Source organism: Myiozetetes cayanensis, unplaced genomic scaffold, assembly GCF_022539395.1.
Source record: "Myiozetetes cayanensis isolate MyiCay16 unplaced genomic scaffold, myiCay2020 scf1, whole genome shotgun sequence".
In the NCBI taxonomy this organism is placed as follows: Eukaryota; Metazoa; Chordata; class Aves; order Passeriformes; family Tyrannidae; genus Myiozetetes; species Myiozetetes cayanensis.
The window spans coordinates 60,778,939-60,801,328 of record NW_026086604.1 but is presented as its reverse complement, the minus strand read 5'-3'; the positions used below and the strand labels follow the sequence as shown (position 1 = coordinate 60,801,328).

The window sequence follows — 22,390 nt, the reverse complement described above, 5'->3', positions numbered from 1 at the left end:
CCAAAGTGTCATTCAGCTGCTGTAACTGTAAGATTATAATTTTTGAGTAACATCATTCCTGGGTGCTGAATGAGGTAGGAGGGATGATTCCCAGTCAAATTACATAAAGCTGTGTAATTTCATAGATCATAAAGCCACAGGTGGCTGGAATATGGTATGTGGAAGAAATCATTAATATCTTGTATTTTCTTGCAGCTCTATAAATGTAAATCTTAACACATCATCCTGCCCACAGGTTTATATTTATGAAAATGTCATGCAGCAGAGACTACACATTTACCACACTTAAGTTAAAGAACTTTCTCAGGTGACAAAAATAGAACATTATCTTCTCTAAACTAGCTAACAAAGGTGGCATAAAACACAAAATAGTAGGTTATCTGTGCCCTGTGATGTACCTCTATATTAAAAGCAATGTAGGTGAAAACATAGCACACTGTTTTAGAAATTGTGGAGCAAATTGAGTGGGTGTGGATTTCTAAACCAACAGATCCTAAATCCTTTGTTATTTGCTTTGTTGACTTACAGAGTCGAAAAACTTGCTTTAGTAAGCCATTTTAAAATGCACAGGATTGATGGTATGCTTAGAAAGTTTAGAGTATTATGTCATTTTTGTTGTTCTCTATGTAGTGATGGAATTGATTCTGAAGTAGCCATGCTTCTTTACATGGCTGAGGAGGACTGTCCTGTCAGTCTGACTTGGGGTGCTGCAGTGTATCAGTCAGCAACAGGGATCTCACTGGTAAAATGAAAGTATTGTGACTCTAATTAAAATGCTTTTGAGAGCCTGAGTGGCTGAGAACACAAGGCAGCCTTGTTAAAAGTAGTTCTTTCCCATCTCTGTCTCTTTATGGAAGAAACGAAAGTTACATTCCTTCCTTGAGATGATTTTCCTGTAAATGATCAGAGACAGCATTAAGTAGAAGTATATTTCTATTTTAGATCATGATGAAAAGAATCTCTAATGAAAAGGTAATCTCTGTATAGCCTGTATATAAATGAGAATTGCCAGTTCCTGCTTCAACATTACAAGCCTTTCACATATCCTTTCTTCAGAGCTGACTTCATTTCTGAGATTAGTGGTTTGTGCTAATTTTTAATGCCATGCAGGCAACGTTATATAAATAGTTTATAGCAGGTTGTCATAGCTGTTTTCTTTCCCCTCTAAAAACAGTTGCAGCAGGTTTTGAGGCAATAATTCAGTTGTCTTTTGTGAAATTAAAACACAAATCCAGAGAAACTTAATTCTGGGTGCACTGTACTGCCAAGGGAAAGGGGTAAAGATAAATAGAGTCCAATGAAATAAAAACCACAGCGTATCATTACAGTAAACATTCCCTTCTCTACAGCATCAGTTTCAAGCTCATTGCATTCATAAGAGCTTGAAAAATATTTTCTCCTTGAGCAGCCAAGTTGTTCTATATTCAGTGTAGTCTAGCAAAGTGAGTGCAGTATTACAAGACATAATAGTCTTATGAGCATAAGAGTACTCTTTCGAAAGAGGATGCTGTTTTGGTTTTACCTATGTTCTTAACGGCACAGGTAAACCTATTGACTGGTTACTAGAACTAGAGGCAGCTGTCACTGGCAGCTGTTGTCCAGCAGAGTCCTTCACAGCACAATTACAGCACATCCATGGGCCTGAAAGTGTGTCTGGATTTAGGGATTTGTTTAAAGGAGAAGCTTCTCCTTGCTTCTTGGGAGTGTGAGTGTTTGAGACTTCTCCAAGACCCGTGTCCTTGTAGAAAAGGTGCTTTTTACTTTGCTAAGGCTGTGTCACAAGCTATATAATAGTCAAGCTTTTCTTTGCACCACTGATAATTCTAATTTTTAATGTATTATAAACTCAGATGTTGTGGGGCTTCAGTCTGATTCACACAGTTTAATGTGTGTTCTTTATGAAAAGTGGAGTAGACATTGTTCCTTGCTTATGCTGAACTTGGTGACCCACAGATTCATGCACCTTTTTTTAACCTTTCTGTAACATAATCAGAAAGCAGCAGTGTGATAACTTCATGTCCTCATTTTACCCAGCTGCTCTTTTGTTTCTCTCCATATTTGTTTGCGGGGTTGTTGGTTTTTTTGTTGGGTTTTTTGGGGGGTTTTATTGTATTATTGTATTGGAGTTTTTTTAGTGCAGTGCATTTTACCTTTGTACTTTGAATAGTAATAGAAGAAATAAAACCCAGCATAATAAACAAGCTGTATATGAGCTTTCACAGCAGTAAAATTTTGCTTCTTGGGAAAATCAGTATGTCTCTTAACTTTGTTTGACTTCGTACCAAATTAATTTTTTTTCCTTCCATGGTTTCTCTCTCCTTTTAATGCTACTCAAGGTCCACAGTGCAGCAACATCTTTGGCAGCAGATCTTCTAAAATACCATACAGATCATATGGTTCTCAAAGCATTAAAAATCACAGGAGTAGAAGGAAATCTTGAAGCTGTAGCAGAATATACTTGCAAGCTATCAGAGCAGAAAGAACAACTTGTTGAGGTGAGTTCACAGCAGCTTTCATTATGTAAGACACTTAAAAAATAGAGTGGCTGTATTTGCATCAATCTATTCTTTAGGAAGGCTTTGGTCTGTGTTTTTGTAAATTTTTTTTAATTTTATTTTCCTGGTATGTTGTTGAATTCTGTATTGTCCTTGGAGGGGTCTGAGCCAGAGGTGTCACTGTGGCATACAGGTGCTGTTAGAAAGGATATACAGTCTTACCCAATTCTCCTTCTGGATCTAGACTCAATCTCTATGTATATGTTGAGTCTAAAATATTAACAAAAACATAGGTTTCTAGATCCAAGAAGAGATGATAACCCTTTTCTTTCATGCAGGAGGCATCTAGCAATAGCTCAATCCAAATATACAAGAATGCTGGAAATTATATGGTTAAGTTTCTTAATGCAGTGAATTTGACCATTTTGAAGGTCCTGTATAGTTTTTGTCAGTAAAGAAAGCCAGTGAAAGTCTTCCTCATTTGTGAAAAGCAGTGTGTATGTTCCATGGACTAATGTATTCATGGTTTTGTATGGTAGTATTCACACATATGAATAAAGAGGACTTCTCAGTACTGAGAAATCATGGTTTATAGGAGTGGCTGTGGAGAGGATGTCTGCCACCTGTACCTTGTTGCTATGAGCTAAGGTACCTGTACAAGTAGGAGACATACAAAGATCTGAAACATGGATTGTGAAAACCATCACCTGAACTTGCATGGTGTCTAATATTAATTTCTTAAAAAATACTATGTACAGGGCTTGAGGATTCATCCCAGAAGTATGAATAAGCCAAAGCAATACTCTTGAACTTCCAGGACTGGCAGATCAATGTTGCAAATTTTTAATTTCAGCTTTAATGTCCCCTTTATCTGTGACTATTTAGTGTTCCAGTGAGACACTGCTTTTTTTTTTCAGTCATAACCATGAGGTTTAGTGTTTGCATGTGAGGCCTTATAGCATTTTTGATGGACAGTGCAGTAAGTTTCGTAAGTCCTGTCTCCATCTTACAAAATCCTTTTGATCTGAAAACTTCCATGTTCCTTCTTGACCAAAAGTTCACTCTCAATTAAGAAAAAAAAAAAAAAGGATGTTAACTTACTGTGAAAGGAAACAGTATTACTTCCCTAAACTAATTTGATGCTGAATTGCTCAAATATAATTCAGTCCCCTGGATGATGGAAGCCTAAATTTTCCACATCGTTGCTAATTGCTGAATAAACCTGTTCTGGTGAAGTTATTTAGGCTACAGTATTTCCAAGTTCTGGACGTGTGTGATTGCTTTCGAGTGCGGTCCCCTGTAAGCTTCTGAAAGGACTGTCAAAAGCCTTGTGTGTGTTTGTTTGTTTGTTTGTGTGGATTTTTGCATGTACACTTTTTCTCGCTACTAATGAAAGCATATTTTTTACCATTCTTTTAATATTTTTTAAAAAATCTAGATGTGTCGCTTATTGAGGCATGTTTCTGGAACTGAGCCCCTTGAGATAACTTGCATACATGCAGAAGACACCTTTCAGGTCACTGGCCCACAGGTATGTTTAGCTTTCAAATTGACCACTTCTACTAGACATACATCAATAAAAATTACTTGTGTGAATTTTTTTGAGAGATAATGTTGAACTCTTCAAAGCAGTTCTAAGAAGGAATTACACTTTAATGCTGGGTAGCAGCCACAAGAGCACACAAGGAAGATCACCAAGCCTGCAAATGTCAGATGAACACACTACAAAGACATAATAGTAGCAGTTTAATTTTGTGTTTTGCCTGTGGAGGCATTTGTGAATTCATGTGGAACACTATGTACTAGGACTTGCAATAGCAAATGCTTTGTTCTCTGTCCAGATAATTTCTGCTGCAGAAACACTGGCATTACACCCATCTAGCAAGATTGCAAAAGAAAATCTGGAGGTGTTCTGCGAGGCCTGGGAATCTCAACTGAGTGACATGTCTTTATTGTTGAGAGAAATCAACGATGTGTTTGAAGGAAGACGAGGTAAGGATGCTGTGTAGAAATAGAAAAATGTAGTTTTCAAAACACATAATCTAAGAATTTTAAGTGTGATTTAGGAAATACTGTTTTCTTAAGAGAGGAGTGCAACAAACAGTTTAACAGCCTGTGGGATCTAGGTATCAGTACACACATATATTGGTTTTGTGTAGATGTTGAATCAGGCTGCTTACTGGATATTTTTTCAAATAAAAGCAGCCAAAAATTTAAAGGCCTGGTTTGTGTATGATTAGGTATGTTTAACTTTCTGCACTGTGGCTAGTTCTAGCAAAATCAGATGGAACTGTTGCAAGGGCACAAATGTGTTAGACACAGCTCTTTGCCACCAGTGTCCAGATGTTAGGCATGTAGGGCTTTCATCCCACCTTTTTCGTTTGTGTAAGACATATCAGCTCATGAGAGTCAAGATACAACTTGAATTGTGTGACATGTTTAATTAATTTCCTGCATTTTAGGGCAATACGTATATACATATATATTCTATACTGTCAGCTTGCCTTGTATTCACTTCATAATGTAGTGAATGTAGTTATTTGATTTTTAAACTGCTGTCCTTCCTCCTGGATGGAATTTCTGACGACTCTGCACAATCTTGGGATATTTTCTCTGGTTGGTAAGTTTATTGGTATTTGTACAACATGTAGAAGAAAAGCTTGGAATCTTAAGGAAAAAAAATCTGTATTTACTTTTAGCATAGGGTAATTTACGTTTAAAATGGAAGGCATTTTGGTTTTAATTTTTGTCTGACATAATTTTTTTCCAGATTATGTCTTTATTGTAGCCTGTCATACTTCTTGCAGCTATGTGTTTGTTTCAGTCTTTAAGGTATAATTGCATACAGATAGAATGTAATATATAATAATGCTGAATGTCTTGTATTTTTAAGAAAATTGCTCAGGTTTTAGAGTTAGTTAAATACAGGGACTTAATTTTTTGTATCTAAGATACAGAAAAAGTAAATCCTTATTCAGGTTAGACGACACTTTATCAATGATACAGTACTTCATCTTGCTACTAGTGTGAGATGTTTCTCCATTTTTACAGTTGATTTTGTCAGTTTAACTTTCTGTACTTGATTTTTTGTGTAACCAGTTTCCTGGCAGCATTGTGAGCACAGTAGCAACCAGCTACAGGGTGTAATATTTTAAATTGTTGCTGCTGGTTGCTAGATGAGTGTGTGCCTGAGCCTCAAGACTTGTAGAAGGGAAACATATGTTGAAATTCTAGGTGGGTTTACAACATTTGTGTGTAGCACAGTTTTTGGGAATTTGAGACTTTTGAGAAACACATAACTGTTATCCTACTTGTTCTTCCACCTTGGTCTGGAAAGCCACATAAATATGTGTAGCAATCAGAGATTCTGTTTATGGGCCTTTTAACATTCAGCAGGTTTCTGGTTTGTTTTGGGAGCCAGGGACATACTCACTTTCTTTCTTTAAACATAATACTTTATAAAATGAAACTTAAATTATGGTATTGCTCTATTATTAATGTGTTAGAATAAATTTGGAATTTCTAGGGCTGATCATGCAGTATCTGATTTTTTTCATATTCATACAGTGGTCTAGCAGGGTTCAATGATAACCTTTTTATGTGTTTCTATAGGAATCTGTGCATGTGTGCATACACATATATATTGCTGTGTATTAGGATGAGAATCATGAAGCCACAGCAAAGCATATACTTGGCTCTCCAAACAAATTGTTCTTGATGTGAGGGGCCCAGCTTCCTCTGCACTTAGTAACTTTCTCTTGGGGCTGCTGATGGCAGAAAACACATTTTCCATAAATGGCACTTCCCACTTTCTTTAAAGCATCATTTCGCAAGGGCAACCCGATGTCATTCCTTGAAGGAGAGAAAAGAGAATGGGTAGTTGTTAGAGGCTATCTCATGCATGGACCTAAGTGCTGTGAAGACTACCTTCTCCTGTTTGGCATAGCCAGATGAGTCTGTTTTTATTAGCATCTCTCATTTCCTTGGTCTTTCAGCATCAGGTGTTCTGATACCACCCCTGGTAAGATACTAAGCACAGCTTGTGTTCCTCTATATGGCCTTAGGTACATTAGGCCTTGCATTGCCAAAACAGTGCTTAAGAGATCATGTCTCCATTTTCCTTGTCTTTTGGGCCAGCCTAGTAGGGGCCTTCTCTCTGAATTTGGTTTGTTTGATATTAGCCATCAGTTATCTCCTTAGAAGTAATTTGGTCTCCTATATCCACCCATCTTTTACGAAGTTTTCCTTTGTATTGTGGGCTAATCTGCTTTTGTTTGCTTGTTTTCTATTGTTGGACTTCAGATTGGCTCTTGTCATTAAAAAAAAAATGGGGGGGGGGGAAGACTCCCTCCCCTCCCCCAGTCCCCCCACCTTTTTGCTACCAGAAAATACCCTGAAGTTACCTTTGACACTTTGGGCTGGTTTTTTCTCCTAGAAAATACAATTGGTGACCCAGTAAATAAATGAAACTAAAATATTTGTTTCCTGAGAGAGTGTAAGAGTGGCATTCACAAAACTTTTGCCTCTGAACACAATGAAGTTTCACTATTTCATAAGATTTTATTCTTCTTGTAATTCATGATACTTGTCTTGAGGTTGGTAAAAGTGTCTTTATTTTACAGACTAAAATGTATCAAGTGCTTTATTCCTAGTAAAATTGTGATTGTGTGTAACAAAATATAGAATTACAGTAAGAGGTATATATTTTTCTTTCTCCTCAGTTTAAAAACCTGTATTTTTGTACTACCAGTTTAAATGTTTGGCTTTGTTAGAGAGTTCAGAATACAGCTTAAGATGCAAAAATTGAATGGTGACTAAATGTGCTGGACACATAAAATAAAATAAGCATTTTTCAGATTACACTAGATTCATACTGTTTATACTGATTTCCTTATTTTTACAAGCAATCACATTTTTCTTAAAGGTTTTTTCTTATTTCTGTTTGCTACATATTTCCATTTGGTTTCCATAATTCTGAATGTCGACTTTTGTGTGTGAGAAGTGTGTCTTCTCGGTATGCACTTGTATTCCATTTGTTATGTCAAAGCTTTTTGTGTTTGAACTTTTTTTTTTTTTTTTAACAAGGCACAAGTTTTGACATAGCTCCAAGGAGATCTTTTATGTTGCAGCATTTTAAAATTACAAGTTAGCTTTTGTTCTTGGTATGTCTTACATGCTGTCTTACATGCCCTTTAGCTGATGTTTTGATACATGGGATATTGTAAATCACTTCTCCTACTTTTTATCAGTCTTTAGGGAGAGATCTTGCTTGGATACATGTTTGGGCAATTAATATCTAAATAACTCTGCATTCTGAAAAAAAATAGGCAGCTTGTTCCCTGATAGCTCATTCATCTTTTGCAAAACTGGGTAGGGGAAAAGGTGGTCTTAGGTTACGTTTTTCATATTTATCAGGAGGGTTGGGAGACACTTGTCAACAGCCTAAAATTTGGTTTTTTAGGAGTCAGTTGCCTAGACATGGAGCTCAGAATCTTTTTGTGGTGTCAGGAGATAAAGGGCATGCTTCAAAAAATCATGAATGCACAAAGGAGCTGTCTTCTGAGGACTCAGTGGAATTTCTCTAGGAGCTGATAGAAGACAAGGAAGTAGCAGTTGTAGGAGGGTTTGTTGCTCATCCTTTGTTGAGATGCATCATCTCTGTGTAAACCTGGTATTGACATCCATCGTAGTAGCCCTTGGGGTTTTTGGGGTAAAATCTTATTTCTTACTAGGTTTTAAGGTTTTTACTTATTTTAATTGGGTTTAGCAGTTTTTTCTCTCCTGAATCTACTGCATAAGTCTTCACAGATCATTAAGGCTTCTAGCAGCTGAAGCTCTAATCCTAGGCTTTTAGCCCAGGCTCTGTTTCTTCTTTTTATTAAAACCTTCTTATGAACTGTTAAGTAACACATAAAAGGATTTTTTTTTCTCAGTTTGTTTTGCTCAGATTTGGAATATTTGAGGCTTGTAGTGATACAAGAAACAATTGAATAAGTCTGTAAAATGATGTTGAACTTTTTTCTTTATAAAATACAATGCATGTGTGATCATACAGTACAGTACAACATGAGGGTTTTATTGGCATTTCTTAGAAAAACCTGCCTAGATATTTCTTACCAGTGGCACTGTCGACTATAAATTTTAGACCATACAACCCATGCCAAGAAAAGCCTTACGTGGAGCTACCACTTGCATGTTCTATACTTTGCAACAAAATGAGTGCATGTAACTAGTCATTGGAGAGAGCTGCTTTACTCCCTATGGAATACAAGCAAGGGGACTAGAAATATTACTGAGGGAAACTGTTCAGATAAGCTTTCTTGAATGCCAGTTGCTGGGAGCTAAAATCTGAACAGTACAGAGCTCTTGGCCTGTCTCTCTGAAAGCACGAGACAGAAGATCTGCATTAGTCAGAGAGGAGGAATTACAGGTAAGTAATTTGCTTTTATAGTACTTCTATTTAAGGATGAATGAGGTAAGGCATTTGATCCCATTGATTAAAATCTGCATACAAATTTTGGTATAAACCTGTGTGTTCTTCATAGGAGAGAAGCGTGTCTACCTGTCACTGCCCAGACCAGGGGTAAGTTGCTTTTGGGTTTGTTGTATTTACTTCATATCTGCTGTTATCTGTTTGACTTCTTTCTGTGTCACAACTTGATGGGGACACAGCAGTATCTTGATAACATGTCCTGAATGGATGGTTGACAGTAAAATATCAAACTTTGTCAGTTTATTAAACAAATAATAAACAGACTGAAGACTAAGGTAGCTAATTATATAATGTGTTTTAATCACTTTAATTGTACAGGAACTTTATTTCCCGTTCATTAATATGACATTTGTTACCACATACCTCTACTGTCATGCTATATAATTTAAAGATGCATTGTTGCTATTAAAACAGTAAGAATATGCTGCAACATACTGAAAATTAAAAAAAAAAAATTATCAGATCACCAAGACTTAATATTGTAGCCCAAGTTGACCTATTTGGAACCAATGGACATGTTTGAACCTGTTGTAGGCTCTTCAGATAATGGGTTCTTGTGTCCTTCTGTGATCTTAAGTGTGTTTAATGTAGAGAAAAAAGTTACACCCATTATCCAGTTTTAGTTGTGAGATATTTAATATCCTTAGCTGATTATAGTTGATATTACGTTGTTTCTGAGAGCATCTGTATGTTAGGAATTCTTCTAAACCTTGTTAGTATCATGTCATCAGTCATTTGGTTCACTTGCTACGATCTGAATCTTTTCATGGGTAGGAAAAAAGGAAAGAATGATCTCAGAAAGTACAGTAAGCTTTAGCTTGTTTCTTTCTCTCCATGCTTTCTTTCCTTAACCTGTACTGTTCAGGAATTCGGGTGTGAAACGATCCCCTGTCTCCGTGTCTTCTGTTACGTAATTTCTGTGACTTCAAACACAAGTACTACTTCTGACCCTTAATGAAAAGAGAAAAGCTCATATATTATCAATCCAATCTGCAGATTTAAATAGAATATAACGTTTGGCTGTGTGAGCATGGGTGAATTCCATGGTTAGGGAACTAAATACTGAAACTGGAAACAGTCTGGTTCAGTGACTTTTGATAGGGTTTTTGTCCTTCACTGTTTAAAAGCTACATAGCTTCTAGACTTCAGCCAAAATTTAAGGAGATGTTTGAAGTCAGATTTCCACTTACTGATTCATATGCCTTTTAAAATATTCTCGATGAAAAAATTGTGCTCAGGATTTAAACAGTTCTGCTTTGTTACTGTTTGAAAGTTGCTGCCTTGAGTTTTGCAAGATACTTAACCATTGGGGGGACTGAAAATAAATGCACAGTTTGAAAGTAGACAGGAGCTGTAAATTACATTCATAAGACATCAGAGTTTCTTCACAGAGTAATTTCTTTGCCTAACTGATGCATTAAGTAAGCTTTGGAACTGCCTCTCTTCCCAGTGCTGTTCTTCTCAGTAGTGCCTCTTCTCTCCCTGCTGTCAGCACAGAGGTCTGCTGTGCCTGGCTGACGCCCACGCTGTCCCTGCACAGAGGCCATGTTGTTCTTGTCGATCTAATTAGATTACTTATTTTGTTACATCTGTTTAATTGCAAGTGTGCTGTTTGCTGGTAATGAGTGGCATCCCAGACCAGGCCGTAGCTGAGCACCAGAGCAGCAGTGCTGATTCACGTGTGTGTTTACGGCATGGGTATATTTTTTTTCTCTATAGCATTAAGTGTCAAATCACGTTTTAAAAGCAGAATAACTTGTCTGGTTTTTTAGCAACTGCACTATTCAAATAATGCAACTGAACACTAGAGTGGAGAAAACTACAAAAATGTTACAAGATTTCTTTAGTTATTTGTGGATAGAAAAACTTAACCTGTGCTAGAGGACCGGTTTTCTTGAAGTACCCTTCATTCTCACAGCTTAAATATTTGTGATACTGTCTAGCACAAAGTTTGTGTTTACATGCAAATTTAGTTTGGTTTTGTCTTCTTTTCTTAAGATGCTGCCTTAAAACCAGCATTTGTTAAACTGCATCTCTAATATGCAATATAGTCAAATTTAAATCGCAATTGAGAGTATCAGTTATTACCCTTTGTGCTAAATCTTTCAGTATGAGATCAGCATTTCTAATACATAGGCAGAATTACAGAGTCTAATCAGGGTAGACATTCATAAGATTCAGAATATTTAAACATTTCGGGATGAGAAAAGAGAAAAGGCATGAAAGCTAAACTGAGCACCAAATTGCAGTAGGAAATTCAGTAGTAGTACTTTACTTTGGCTCAGACTCCTGAGGTGAGAGATGGAGATGGTGCCGGGAGCTTAATTTCTGATGCTGTTCATAATGAACAGCGTTGGGTTTTTTTCCCCTGCAGGCATTACTGAGCTTAATTTGCCCAAGTATTCCCACTAATGAATAGCAGCAGCTTTTTTCAGATTCTCAGACAAGGGTCTCCGTCCTGCTCTTCTCCTCAGAGATGATCCATCCTCCTCCTCTGTCTCACACCTCTCCAAGTTATGACACCAACTTTGTATCTTGCTATTCCTCTTCAATCCAGCGCAGTTTCTGAACATGGACTGTGGATCTCATGTCTGTTAGTTTTTGCTGTCTTTGCACAACGACAGCACCAGCATACAAAGTTAAAGCCAGGAACTGCAAATTAATTTGAAACAAATGATGTACTCCTGCATAAGCGTGTCATGCAGTTGGCAAGAACTGCGCTAATTATTGTTTAATCTGAGCCAGTGTTTGGCTTGCAGCCAGACTGGTATTTTCAATAGTTCAATGACTCAAATAAAAGAAGGAAACTCATGAAAAAATCAAAGTGTCGCTATTTGTTTCCAGCTGTTTTAACAAAGGGACACAGAATAATGAGCTACATGGCCCCACTAGCATTTACATGGGTTGGAGCCTTCATCAGCTTGCTACTAGCCAAATCAACTTCCCTGTTACATCAGTATCATCTTTGATGATGGAAAAATCAGTGCTGGAGCACTTGATTGAAACTGTTTGCTTAGTCCAGAATATTATTGAGGATTTAGAGGGTAAGGGAAAGAGATTGTACTGATTAGGAAGTGGAGTCCAAGTACTGTGGAAGAGGTCTTTTCCTTGAAATTTCAGGGCATCTGCAGGGCACAGATGCTGTTTGCACATGCCATGTCAGGAGGACAGATAGATCAGAACAGGTTCTCAGTTTCTACTGAGAACTTTGTTTAAAGCGCTAGAACTCTTCTGCATAGTCTTCTCTGAGTATAGAGCTACCTCTTATGATTTGTTAATAAAATGATTACCAATTCCTTTTATTTAAAAATATTATTTTTGTTTGAAACAGAAGCATAATGCAAATCTGAAAGCATTAAAGCCAGTCAAACTAGATACTGAGGTAAGATGCCATCATTTTCGTAAAAAAAACTCCTTTATTATTTTTATCTTGTCTGAAGAATGTGTTTTCAAGTGCCATAAATATGGTTACAGGAACAGGCAAAAATTGCAAAACTTGGATTAGAATTGCATCTCCTTACATCTGATGTGGATTCTGAGACAGAGAAATGGGAAGATCAGGAGAATGAGATCGTGCAACATGGACAAGGCATGTCAAGTATGGCCTACTCCATGTATTTATTTACCAGGTAATTACATTGTATGCAGCAAATTTTGGTGGGAAGAAGAGCCTTAACAGTGTTTATAAGAAAGAAGACAGTTTCATTTTCAGAGTGTAATAATTAGGACCCATTCAGAAAGGAAGTTGATTTTATCCTTAAGCTTTATAAATTTTTAAAAATTTCTAAGCTGTTTAGTAATAAAATTAGGCAGGCTGAACACCTATTTTGTTGCAGCCTGTCTATTTAAATATCTCTTGTGGACAGAAAACATTTTAAGAAGTATGTTCACAAATTCTTTGAAAGTCAAGGGAATTGAAGCACAGGTATATAATTGTAGATGAGAATTACTCATCTTTGCTGTACTAAAAAGAGTTGTTCTGAACCTTACCCTTACCCAAGCTTTCTTACTTGAAGATTTTAGGTTTGTTTTTATTTACAAAATGTTTCTGAGGTTTTTTATTTTTTTAAGCTACTAGCCCTATAGCTCTCAGCATGCCAGAGACATGGATTTCTCTTCTTGTTCAGCTTACAAGAACTGAGCCATTGCTAATTCCCCAATAATGCTCTAGCTACTGAGGTGTTGGTACAGTATTTTGAAATGCAGTTCCTGTAGTAAGTTATTGTTGTGTCTGGTATCTTCTAAAAGACTGATACTTTACAGTTCAGTGGTGTGGACTGTAAAACGTTCATTAGTGAGACTATAACTTATGCAAGTAGCAGGCAAAACAGTCTGCAGTCTGTACATGGCATATCTTCTGCTTTCCTTATTTCCTGCAGAGGAGAAGGACTTCTGAAAACTACTCAAGATTTATTTCATCAAGCAGAGGTAATATGTTTTTAACAAAACAGGAGGTGGGCACTCTGATTGAAGGCCAAATTGGAATGAAAGTCTCTGATTCCTTCCACATAAGTAAAGTGTACCATGAATTGACTGGCAGCTGTAGATTTTAAGCAGCCCAGCTCTGGTACATACCTTCTGAAAGCAAACTTTTCATAAAATACCATTCATTATACTGATAGGTGTTACATTCCAGCTAGGAGGAAGAATAGCAAATTATGGCATTATATGGCAAATACCAGTGGATTTCAATATATTAGTAGTATTTGTTGTGTCACTTAGCTCGGTCCCTGATAGTGTTAACAGATACTCAATCCTAGTCTGAGCAGCAGTATTTTCTTGGGAAAGAAACAGGATGTAAAAATTTGCATCATACAAACAGAAGGGAAGGGGCCAAATGAAGGAATGTGTGGATTCCTTGTGTCCAGCCTGCATGCTTGTGTTTAACAGGAGACTGGTTACCTTTGATAGGACAATATACAAACATGGCAGGTGTTATCTACCCACAAAAAATTTGTGAGCTGCCACAGTGCCAAAAATAATTGGAAATCGGGGGGGAGGGGTTATATGTAAAGGGAAAGCCTTTAAGCTTTGCTTATGTGGGAGGATGGCAGTTTGTAGTGTAGCTTCTTATTTCAAAAGTGACTGCAAACTGCTGACTTGTGAATTGTAAATATATACAACAACTATTACAAGTATTTCCTGCTACCTTCTTATTTTATAGCACACTATTAAAATTAGTAAAAACTTCCATTGTGGTTCATTTTTGTTACATGCTTTCTCCCATTTTCAGATTTTTGCCACAGAGGGCACAAAGCTTGCTTCAGCTCTTCATGCTTTCTCTGATCAGGTGATGTATGACCTCTAAAACAACCATTCACCTTATGACACCAGTGACACCAGTGCTTAAAAACTGGCTGTGCTGTCTCCTCTGTTCACTTAAAATCGGAGTCTTTAACATAGAGTTGTCTTGTCTTCCTGAACCACGTTTCAGGTACACGAGGATGACAAGCCTTTGCTTCTGTTGGAGGCTGAAAAACTCATCTCTGTGTGCAAGCAGCTCCAGATAACAGCTAAAGCTTCTGCTCAGGGTAAAAGTGCTACATTTACAAAGGTAAGGTAAAAATTATATATATTCCTGAAAGCAATGCCTAACTTGTTTTGAAATGCAGTAACTTACTAATTTATGCTCCTGTTAAAATATGGAGCAGTTCATGACAGCTGAACTTCTTGACTGGCTTCTCGATTGACAGGGTTTTAATAAGTACAAAATTTTGTGCTGTTGTGCAAGCATTCTTCTGCTATGCAGTATGTCACTGTTGCTGTTCCCTGTGTAGGAGAGGAACTGAAGTTCTGCTGTTTTGCACGTAACACGTTTTGAGCAGCTGATGTGCAAAATATGGAGGAAGAACCATAAGAACTCTTCCCTTTGCTGAAAATGTTTTGTCTATTGGGACGTCCCTCACTGATAACTAATCCCAGCCATTTGCTGCACTGCCTTGTCTCAGGAGGGAATTTTCTCCAGCATGGGTGCTGTTGTCTTCTGGCCTTTTTTTTATGTTTTCCCTACTATCAGAGTAGGGTTTCATTGAAGTTATCCTGACCTTATCCACTCACTCAATGCTGGGAGTTTGATAGGAGGCAAAATACAGTACACTGGCACCCAGCATACATGGAAGCCTGTTGGTGGATGGCTTGGATATTGGACAGTATTGCTCTACAGGGCAGGGTCTCAAGCTCTGCCAGGGAGGTTTAGGTTGGATATTAGGAAGAAATTCTTTACAGAGAGGGTAATCAGGCATTGGAATGGGCTGCCCAGGAAGGTGGTGGATTCTCCATCCCTGGAGGTATTTAAGAAGAGACTGGATGTGGCACTTAGTGCCACAGTCTAGTAACTGTGGTGGTAGTGGATCAAGGGTTGGACTTGATGATCTCAGAGGTCCTTTCCAACCTGGCTGATTCTATGATATCAATGTTTTAAGGAACAGTTTCCCTGCCCTGAGCTTATTGAGTCTAAGAATCAGTAAAATAATTAATAGGATATTTTTTCCTTCCTGTTACTTGAAGTACTAAAATTACTGTTCAAGTTTTGGATTTCACTGTTAACTCAAAGAGTTTACAGAAATGTTTCCCAAGACAATGATTTTCCTGGACTGTACTTAAAAAAACGAAAAGGTGGAAAGGTGTCCATAGGCTTCCACTACTTTATATTCTTTTTGCTGCTGAAATATTTTTTCAGAGAACTTCTATCAACATGCCCCTCACCTTACCCACTAGATAAAGAGAGGTACTGGAATTTTATCATGCTGCAGATGAGAATTTTCAGCAGAATTATAAGAGATGGAGTTAATACTGCATATAATTACACTGTAATCCACTAGATTGCAGTAATAGTACTGTTTTTTAATAATTATTGTTATTCTGTTGTTACTAATGCTTGTCATAAATGTAAATGTACATAAATGTAAATTCCAACCCCATCTGTATTTCTGAAATACATGCTTGCTTCTCAGTAGGTAGGTAGTGTACCCTAAACTGCCCAGAATTTTTTCTGATCATATTCATATTTGATATAAATATATACCTGTACAGCTGCCATGAAAGTTTTAGCATTGTTAATTACCACAAGAAGTAGATCTGCAAACCTCGGTGGGGAATGGAGGTCAGGTTTCTTGAAGAACTTAAGTATCCCTGAGCAGCAGTATGATCAGTGTGAGCAATATGACTTCTCTGCACCTGGATGTTTGTTTCCAATTGGCTGTGGAAAAGGTATTCCAATTTTACAACAGGGTCTAAAACTAGATAGAGCATGCAAGCCGCTCTGAACCAAACTGAGCACCTCGGGGCTACCTCTTGGTTTACACTCTCTAAACTGTATGGGAACCCCAGTCTGTTTGTACAGTGATGTATCACTGCATAGCAGTACTAGGCTCTCAGAATAATGTTTGTCAAGGGCCCAAACTCATAATCTGTGCTGAGTGTCAGACTTGAGGCATGAACTCAAATGCTCTAAGATTTAAGACAACTCTTAATGTAACTCACATCAAAGTAAGGCCTTCATGATTCATAGCTTTATAAAGTATGCTGGCAGGACATAATACAAAAGGGAAAATCATGAAGAATTGTGATGATTCATACTTAGATGACAAGAGCTCCTTTCCAAGAAACTCCTATTACTGTTTTAATACTGTATTGTTAGTAGAGAATTACACATTCTCTTGGGACGTGTGTCACTCCCTTCTGCATCATAGCTCAAGTCCTGGCTTAACAGAAGGGATGCTCTTGTTTTCCATGTATTTAATATAGAGAAATTTATAAAAATGTAGGCAAAACCATCTGATTAGAAGAGATGCCAGAAGGACAAATATTACTTATTCCAGCTCAAAGTAGATTTCCATCTTATGCACAAAACAACTGCCTAGCACAGGTAATGAGTGGTCTTGCTCTACTGTCAATTGTCTTGTTTAGGTTGATGCATGCATTCTGAAAACAAGGAACGTGATGACTCTATTATGCCAACTTCTTCCACTTTGCTTCAAATTACTGAGAAAGGTCAGTACTTTGTTCATCTGCACTTTTAAATAAGCTTTGGGTTTTGTTTTGTTGGGGTTGGTTGGTTGTTTTTAAGAAATACTCTTTTTTACATATATACACAGAATAAAGCAGGAAATGGTTGCCTTAAACCTGCTCCACCATGGAAAGAAGACAGAATACGAACTGGTACAAATGCACACACTCCAGAAAGAAGAGCAGAGACATTTGGCATCAAGTCTTTAGAAAATCATGTAACAAACCTGACGTTTTTAGAGAGCAAGTAATTATAGCACTGAGAAATGCAGGAACTCCCATTTGAAAATAACACTTGCTGAATTTTCAATATTACTTTCATTTGTGGAAAGTCAAGCCAGGTTAATTTGAAATGAAACTGTTGGCCTTTGTCACATCTAATAGATGTCCCATTACTTAGCCATTACAACACCAGCTAGTCTAAATGTTCTGTATTTTTATAATGTGAATGCCTTTCCTATGCTCACTGATACCGATTTTGTAATTAATGCTTATGAATGTCTTACTGGATGTTTCAACCCAAAGATGCTGCTAATAGACATTTTATGTAAAGACGCCTGTGCTGCATATGCTATATGTAACACTACTGTTGAAGTCTGTAAACTCATCTCTGGCCTATTTCAGTCTATGTATTTGATAAAGCAGAATCAGGAATATAGTCTGAAAGGCTGTGGCCCGAAGCACTGAAATGTTATCTTAGTTATACCTGCAATGAAGTAGTTCTAGAAAAAAAAACCAACCAACTCTTTTAGTAGCTGCACCCCTGAATTTTAATCTTGATGACATGACTGATCTTTATGAAAGGGTATTTCTAAGTGACTAATAGTCTTGACTCAAATCCTTTTTTTGTTATCCTCTATATTTGTAGACAGTAGTTGTTGCTTCCTTTTTTTTATTAAAATTTACTGAGCAGAATTTGAGTTGCATGTTTAACCACTGAAGTATTATGCAGACTTGACATACCATTTAAATTTTAAGAAAACAGATACTGATTGTTACAGAATTCTGTACAAAGGGCGTTATTTCACTTCAGGATGCCATGAAAATACAACCTGGTGTGAAAAGTTTATCTGCTCTTTGTCCTTATGCTTCTGTTGCATTTTTATTTTCAATTCACCTTTGTCAAACTCTGTATTGCTTTTGTTTAGCTGAAATTGATGATAGGTAATTCATATCATTTTTCTGTATGTATTATGCTTGCATTAAGCAAAAGCAAAGCTGATTGTGGAACACAAATACTCTCCAACATGTCCTTCTGAGCTTATTTAAGAACTTGTAGTGCTAGAACTCAGAGGAAAAAGAATACAGAAATTTTAATATACAAACTATTCAAACTGGTTTATTCTTGTATGAATCAAGCAGTTTAGTTCCACTTTTAAAACTGGCACTAGGCCTTTCAATACTACAAAACTCACAGTGTACAGTAGAAGTAGCTTGTTTAGTATCAAGTACAGATGGTAAGTGTAGAACTGATTTCATGAAGAAGAATTACGGCGTTTCAACAAAACTTCCTCGTACTCCTTCTGCGTCAGAAGTCCTTGAGTTATGCTCTTGCTTTCTTCAAATTTGGGTAGAACCACTGCAATGTACCCCTCGGTTGACGGCTAAAAAGCAAGACTGAAGTAAGCAGTGAAATAAAAGTTAGAAAATGAAAAGCAAGAAAGTGTCTTACCTTTTCTTGCAGAAGAGCGGGGTTACTAAGAATGTTTTCATTCACTTCTATCAGCCGCCCTCGTATACAACTGCAAAAGTGTTTAGATTCAGTAGATGTGCATAGTATGTCAAGGTAAGAAGAGAAAGGGAAAAACCTTACCTGTAAATGGTGTATTCCTCTCCATCTGATGAAGATATCCTGCACAGAGGGGCAAGTTCTGTCAAAAACTGAGCTCCCTGCATTTGGAAAATAAATAAATAAATATACATGTAGTTTAATGACACGGCTTTTAAAAGTATTACCATCAGCAACATAAGTTTGTAAGCTTCTCAGAAAGCAAGGATGTGTTATAGTTACAGGTCATTGCAAGTTACAGAGCTGTGCTTCCCTGCAGAAGGGAAGATGCCAACTTAGTTATGTGCTCAAATCAAATAGAAGCTTGTTAAGGGCTTCCAGATTTAGTCATAATTAAGTTTCTTGCAGAATAGCAGACCTGTAGTTTGATCAGATTAAAATCAGGGAAGAAACAGCATGGTTGATTTCAGTATAAGCAGGTTAAACTATAAGCAGGTTAAACATTCAAAAATCTACCCTGAAACACACTAAACTGGTCCATCTGCTATCTAGACTAGCTTGAGAAAAACAGCAGTCTCCAAATCCTTGGCATTTTCTTGGAAATAAATTTTTGTCTTTTCAGAGATGTTTATGTCTCTCTGTACACTATAAAAAAAAAAATACTAAAAGCAAGTGGGTTTGAGCAACACTGGAAACCTATCAGTGCTGTAGGAGCACTGCAGGACCTGGGATGGGACAGCCAGACAGGCACCACAAGAAGTCTAAATTCTTCAGCTGCAGAGGGGCTGGTTTAAAATACAATACAAAAGTAACCTCCTAGGTTTCTGTCCTAGAAAGGACAGGAAGTTTTAGGCAGTATGAGAGATTAAAATGAAAACTAACGAAAGAAGAAAGCCATACCCTTTTTGACTTCCCAGAGACCTTATTCTGAAGTCTGCTACAGTTGGCACTGATTTGGTAATTAATGCTTTTAATTGTTTTCCCACTTTGAAGAAGAGGATGGGCTTCTGCCAAGGTGATGACACAGATTCTGGGGGGAAAAAAAAAAGGAAGTATTATGCTGTAGTTTTGAGAAGCCATGCTCCTGTGCTCCAAGCAAGCTCCACAATCTTCTCTGCCTATGTTACTTGATGCCTGCTGTGCCACTCCAGATGAAAACTGCATTCTGACCTAAAACAACGCCCATAGGAGGTGCTTCATTTTGAGATACTAGACAGGATCATCAAAAGCACTACAGTTCTTACTTAAACAGAACCACTGCTTTTAAATATGCTAGAGCTGTTCTGTCTGTTGTTATACCCTATGGGAACATACTCTGTTCACTTGACAGCTAATAGCTGAAGCAGATACTCACTTAAGACAAACAAGTAGAGCACAGTACCCTTTTGTCACAAAATGTAATGCAAGGCAGTGTGTCTCAGAACAGCTAAAGGACATTTGTAGTGAATAGTTAGAGCAGATAAATCCTTCAGTGATCTGGGCTTTAGTTAACCTGCTGCTTGCATTTAATCTTTTTCTAAAGGAAGGTTATTTCTCTCCATGAAACTGGACAGTTTGAGACAAGCCAAGCTGAAGAGATGGCCTGCCTTCATCCCTGGTCTAGAACCATGTGTAACACACAAGCATGGAGAGCCCAGAACTTGCCAGTAAATGAAGAGAGATGAAGCTTTTCTGTTCAAGATGAGTATAAAACCTAGGGCAAGGACCAGAATTAACAGAACAGTGTCTGCAGAGAAAACCAGGGCACAGAACCAGATCTTTCCGTGGGGATGGCTGCATCTGTCTCCATGGACTTCTAGGGAGTTCTGGCTGTGCAGCTCCCACAAGAGGGAGCTGGATCCTGGTGAATGCATTCAGCATGCCCCAGCAGCAAAGCTACCTCCTCTTCACCCCAACCTCTTTCTAAGGGGGAGATGGCAAATTATTTATTTGAACACTCACTCATCTGTTGGAGCTGAGACCTTGCAAAACAAAAAAACATCCCCCCAGAATTCTATACTGCCTGGAAAAAACAAACTGAGCCACAGCCCCATACCTAATAAGGGAAAAATACTTCATAGAGCATTTGGCTAAGCTGCTGCGTGAGCCAAGGGCCCTGATATTGCACAATTCAAAGTAGCAGAACAGTCTTTGTAGACATTTGAGCAACAAATTTTTATTTCCTTTTCCCCCACATCAACAGGATTTAAAGTATTGTTTATATCAAGACAACTGAGACTAGTAACTACATATTTAGTACATAGGCAAGGGTGTCCTTTCTTGCTGTCACACCTTTTATTCACAGGCTACTCTGGTTTCTGTTTTGAAAGAATGAGAAAGGACTGCAGAAAACAGCCAGTGAGAAGCTCCAGCTCCAAAAGGCTGCAGCAAGGCAATGGTTCTGCCCTGTGCCAACCACGCTCTTCTTGTTATTCTGAACTGTTAACAGGAGCAGGCAACCCAAATGCACACAAATGTGTGGGCACACAAATGCAGCCTCACCTTCCCTCAACACGTGAGCCATTGGCACTGACAGTCTTTGTGTAGATAGCAGTTAGGTTTATTCTTCCCTCTGTGACCAAACACCTCAGAAACACTCCCAATGCCCCAGCAGGGCACTGCTGAGGGAGGTCAGATATGAGACTCCAAATCAGGTACAGGTTGATTTATTCCAAATAAATGGGTATCCAGCTACAGGTAAGCAGAAGCAATGCATGACATTTTCCTATCTTGCCTTCACCACCCATAGTACACAAATCACAGAATCTGCTGAGTTGGAAGGGACCCACAAGGATCATCGAGTCCAACTCCTGTCCCTGCACAGAACCATCCCTAAGAGTCACACCGTGTGCCTGAGAGAATTATCCAATCGCTTCTTGAACTCGTCAGGGTTGGTGCTGTGACCACTTCCCTGGGAAGCCTGTTCCGGCGCCCAACCACCCTCTGGGTGAAGAACATTTTCTCTTAAGAGCTTAATCTCTTTCTTTTATCGTAGTGCCCAAAACTGCACACAATGTTCGAGGTGAGGCCGCACCAGTGCAGAGCGGGACAATCCCCCCACTCGACCGGGCTGCTTTGCCTGATGCCTCCCAGGACATGGTTGGCCCTCCTGGCTGCCAGGGCACTGCTGATTCAACTTGCCATCCATCAGAGCCCCCAGGTCCCTCTCCCTGGCACTGCTTTCCAGCATCTCATTCCCCAGTCTGTCCGTACACCCCAGGGCTGCTCCCCATCCCAGGTGCAGAATCCGGCACTTCCCCTTGCTGAATGAAAAGCAATTAAGCTGCATATAGAAAAGGGGCCAGAGTCTTCCCGGGGGTCAGAGCCCGGCGGGCAGAGGGCGGACCCCACGCCCCCCCCGCCCCACTCGCCTGTTGGAGTGCTGCAGCACGCAGAAGTCCTCGCACGGCCGCCCCTTCACGTCTGCAACGAGGGCACAAACACCAGTCACCGCCCCGTCGCCGCCCAGGCCCCGGTCCCGGTCCCGGTGCCGGGTCCCCCCGCCCGGCGCTACCTGCTTTGTACCAGCGCGTAAAGTAGCGCTCCGCTCCCCCCGGGCCCGCCGCCGGGCCCTCCATCCCGCCCATCCCGGCCCGCCCCGCCGGCGCGCCGCGATGACGGAGAGAGGGGCGGCCCCAACCAACCCCCCCCCTTCTCCTCGGCACAGGAAACTCCAAGGAAATACAA

General features: G+C 38.8%; 2 protein-coding genes across 2 annotated transcripts in view; one reads left to right on the top strand and one right to left on the bottom strand.

Moving 5' to 3' along the window:
• Positions 1-19,345, top strand: part of CTNNAL1 (catenin alpha like 1) — a 58,390-nt gene extending 39,045 nt beyond the window's left edge. The window contains exons 9-19 of the mRNA XM_050306817.1: positions 2,337-2,495; positions 3,934-4,026; positions 4,337-4,487; positions 9,041-9,078; positions 12,320-12,370; positions 12,463-12,617; positions 13,368-13,416; positions 14,222-14,278; positions 14,423-14,542; positions 16,897-16,980; positions 17,085-19,345. Of these exons, the coding sequence (XP_050162774.1) occupies positions 2,337-2,495; positions 3,934-4,026; positions 4,337-4,487; positions 9,041-9,078; positions 12,320-12,370; positions 12,463-12,617; positions 13,368-13,416; positions 14,222-14,278; positions 14,423-14,542; positions 16,897-16,980; positions 17,085-17,246 (1,119 nt within the window). The 3' untranslated portion in view covers positions 17,247-19,345. The remainder of the gene's footprint in view (positions 1-2,336; positions 2,496-3,933; positions 4,027-4,336; positions 4,488-9,040; positions 9,079-12,319; positions 12,371-12,462; positions 12,618-13,367; positions 13,417-14,221; positions 14,279-14,422; positions 14,543-16,896; positions 16,981-17,084) is intronic.
• On the bottom strand, positions 7,200-22,300 carry ABITRAM (actin binding transcription modulator). Its single transcript, XM_050306827.1, has 6 exons — positions 22,218-22,300; positions 22,075-22,126; positions 19,625-19,754; positions 18,809-18,885; positions 18,668-18,737; positions 7,200-18,599 (listed from the first exon to the last, which is right to left on the bottom strand). The coding sequence occupies exons 1-6, from the start codon at positions 22,288-22,290 to the stop codon at positions 18,471-18,473; spliced, it is 531 nt and encodes a 176-aa protein (XP_050162784.1). The 5' UTR covers positions 22,291-22,300; the 3' UTR covers positions 7,200-18,470.
• Between the last annotated feature and the right edge of the window lie 90 nt (positions 22,301-22,390).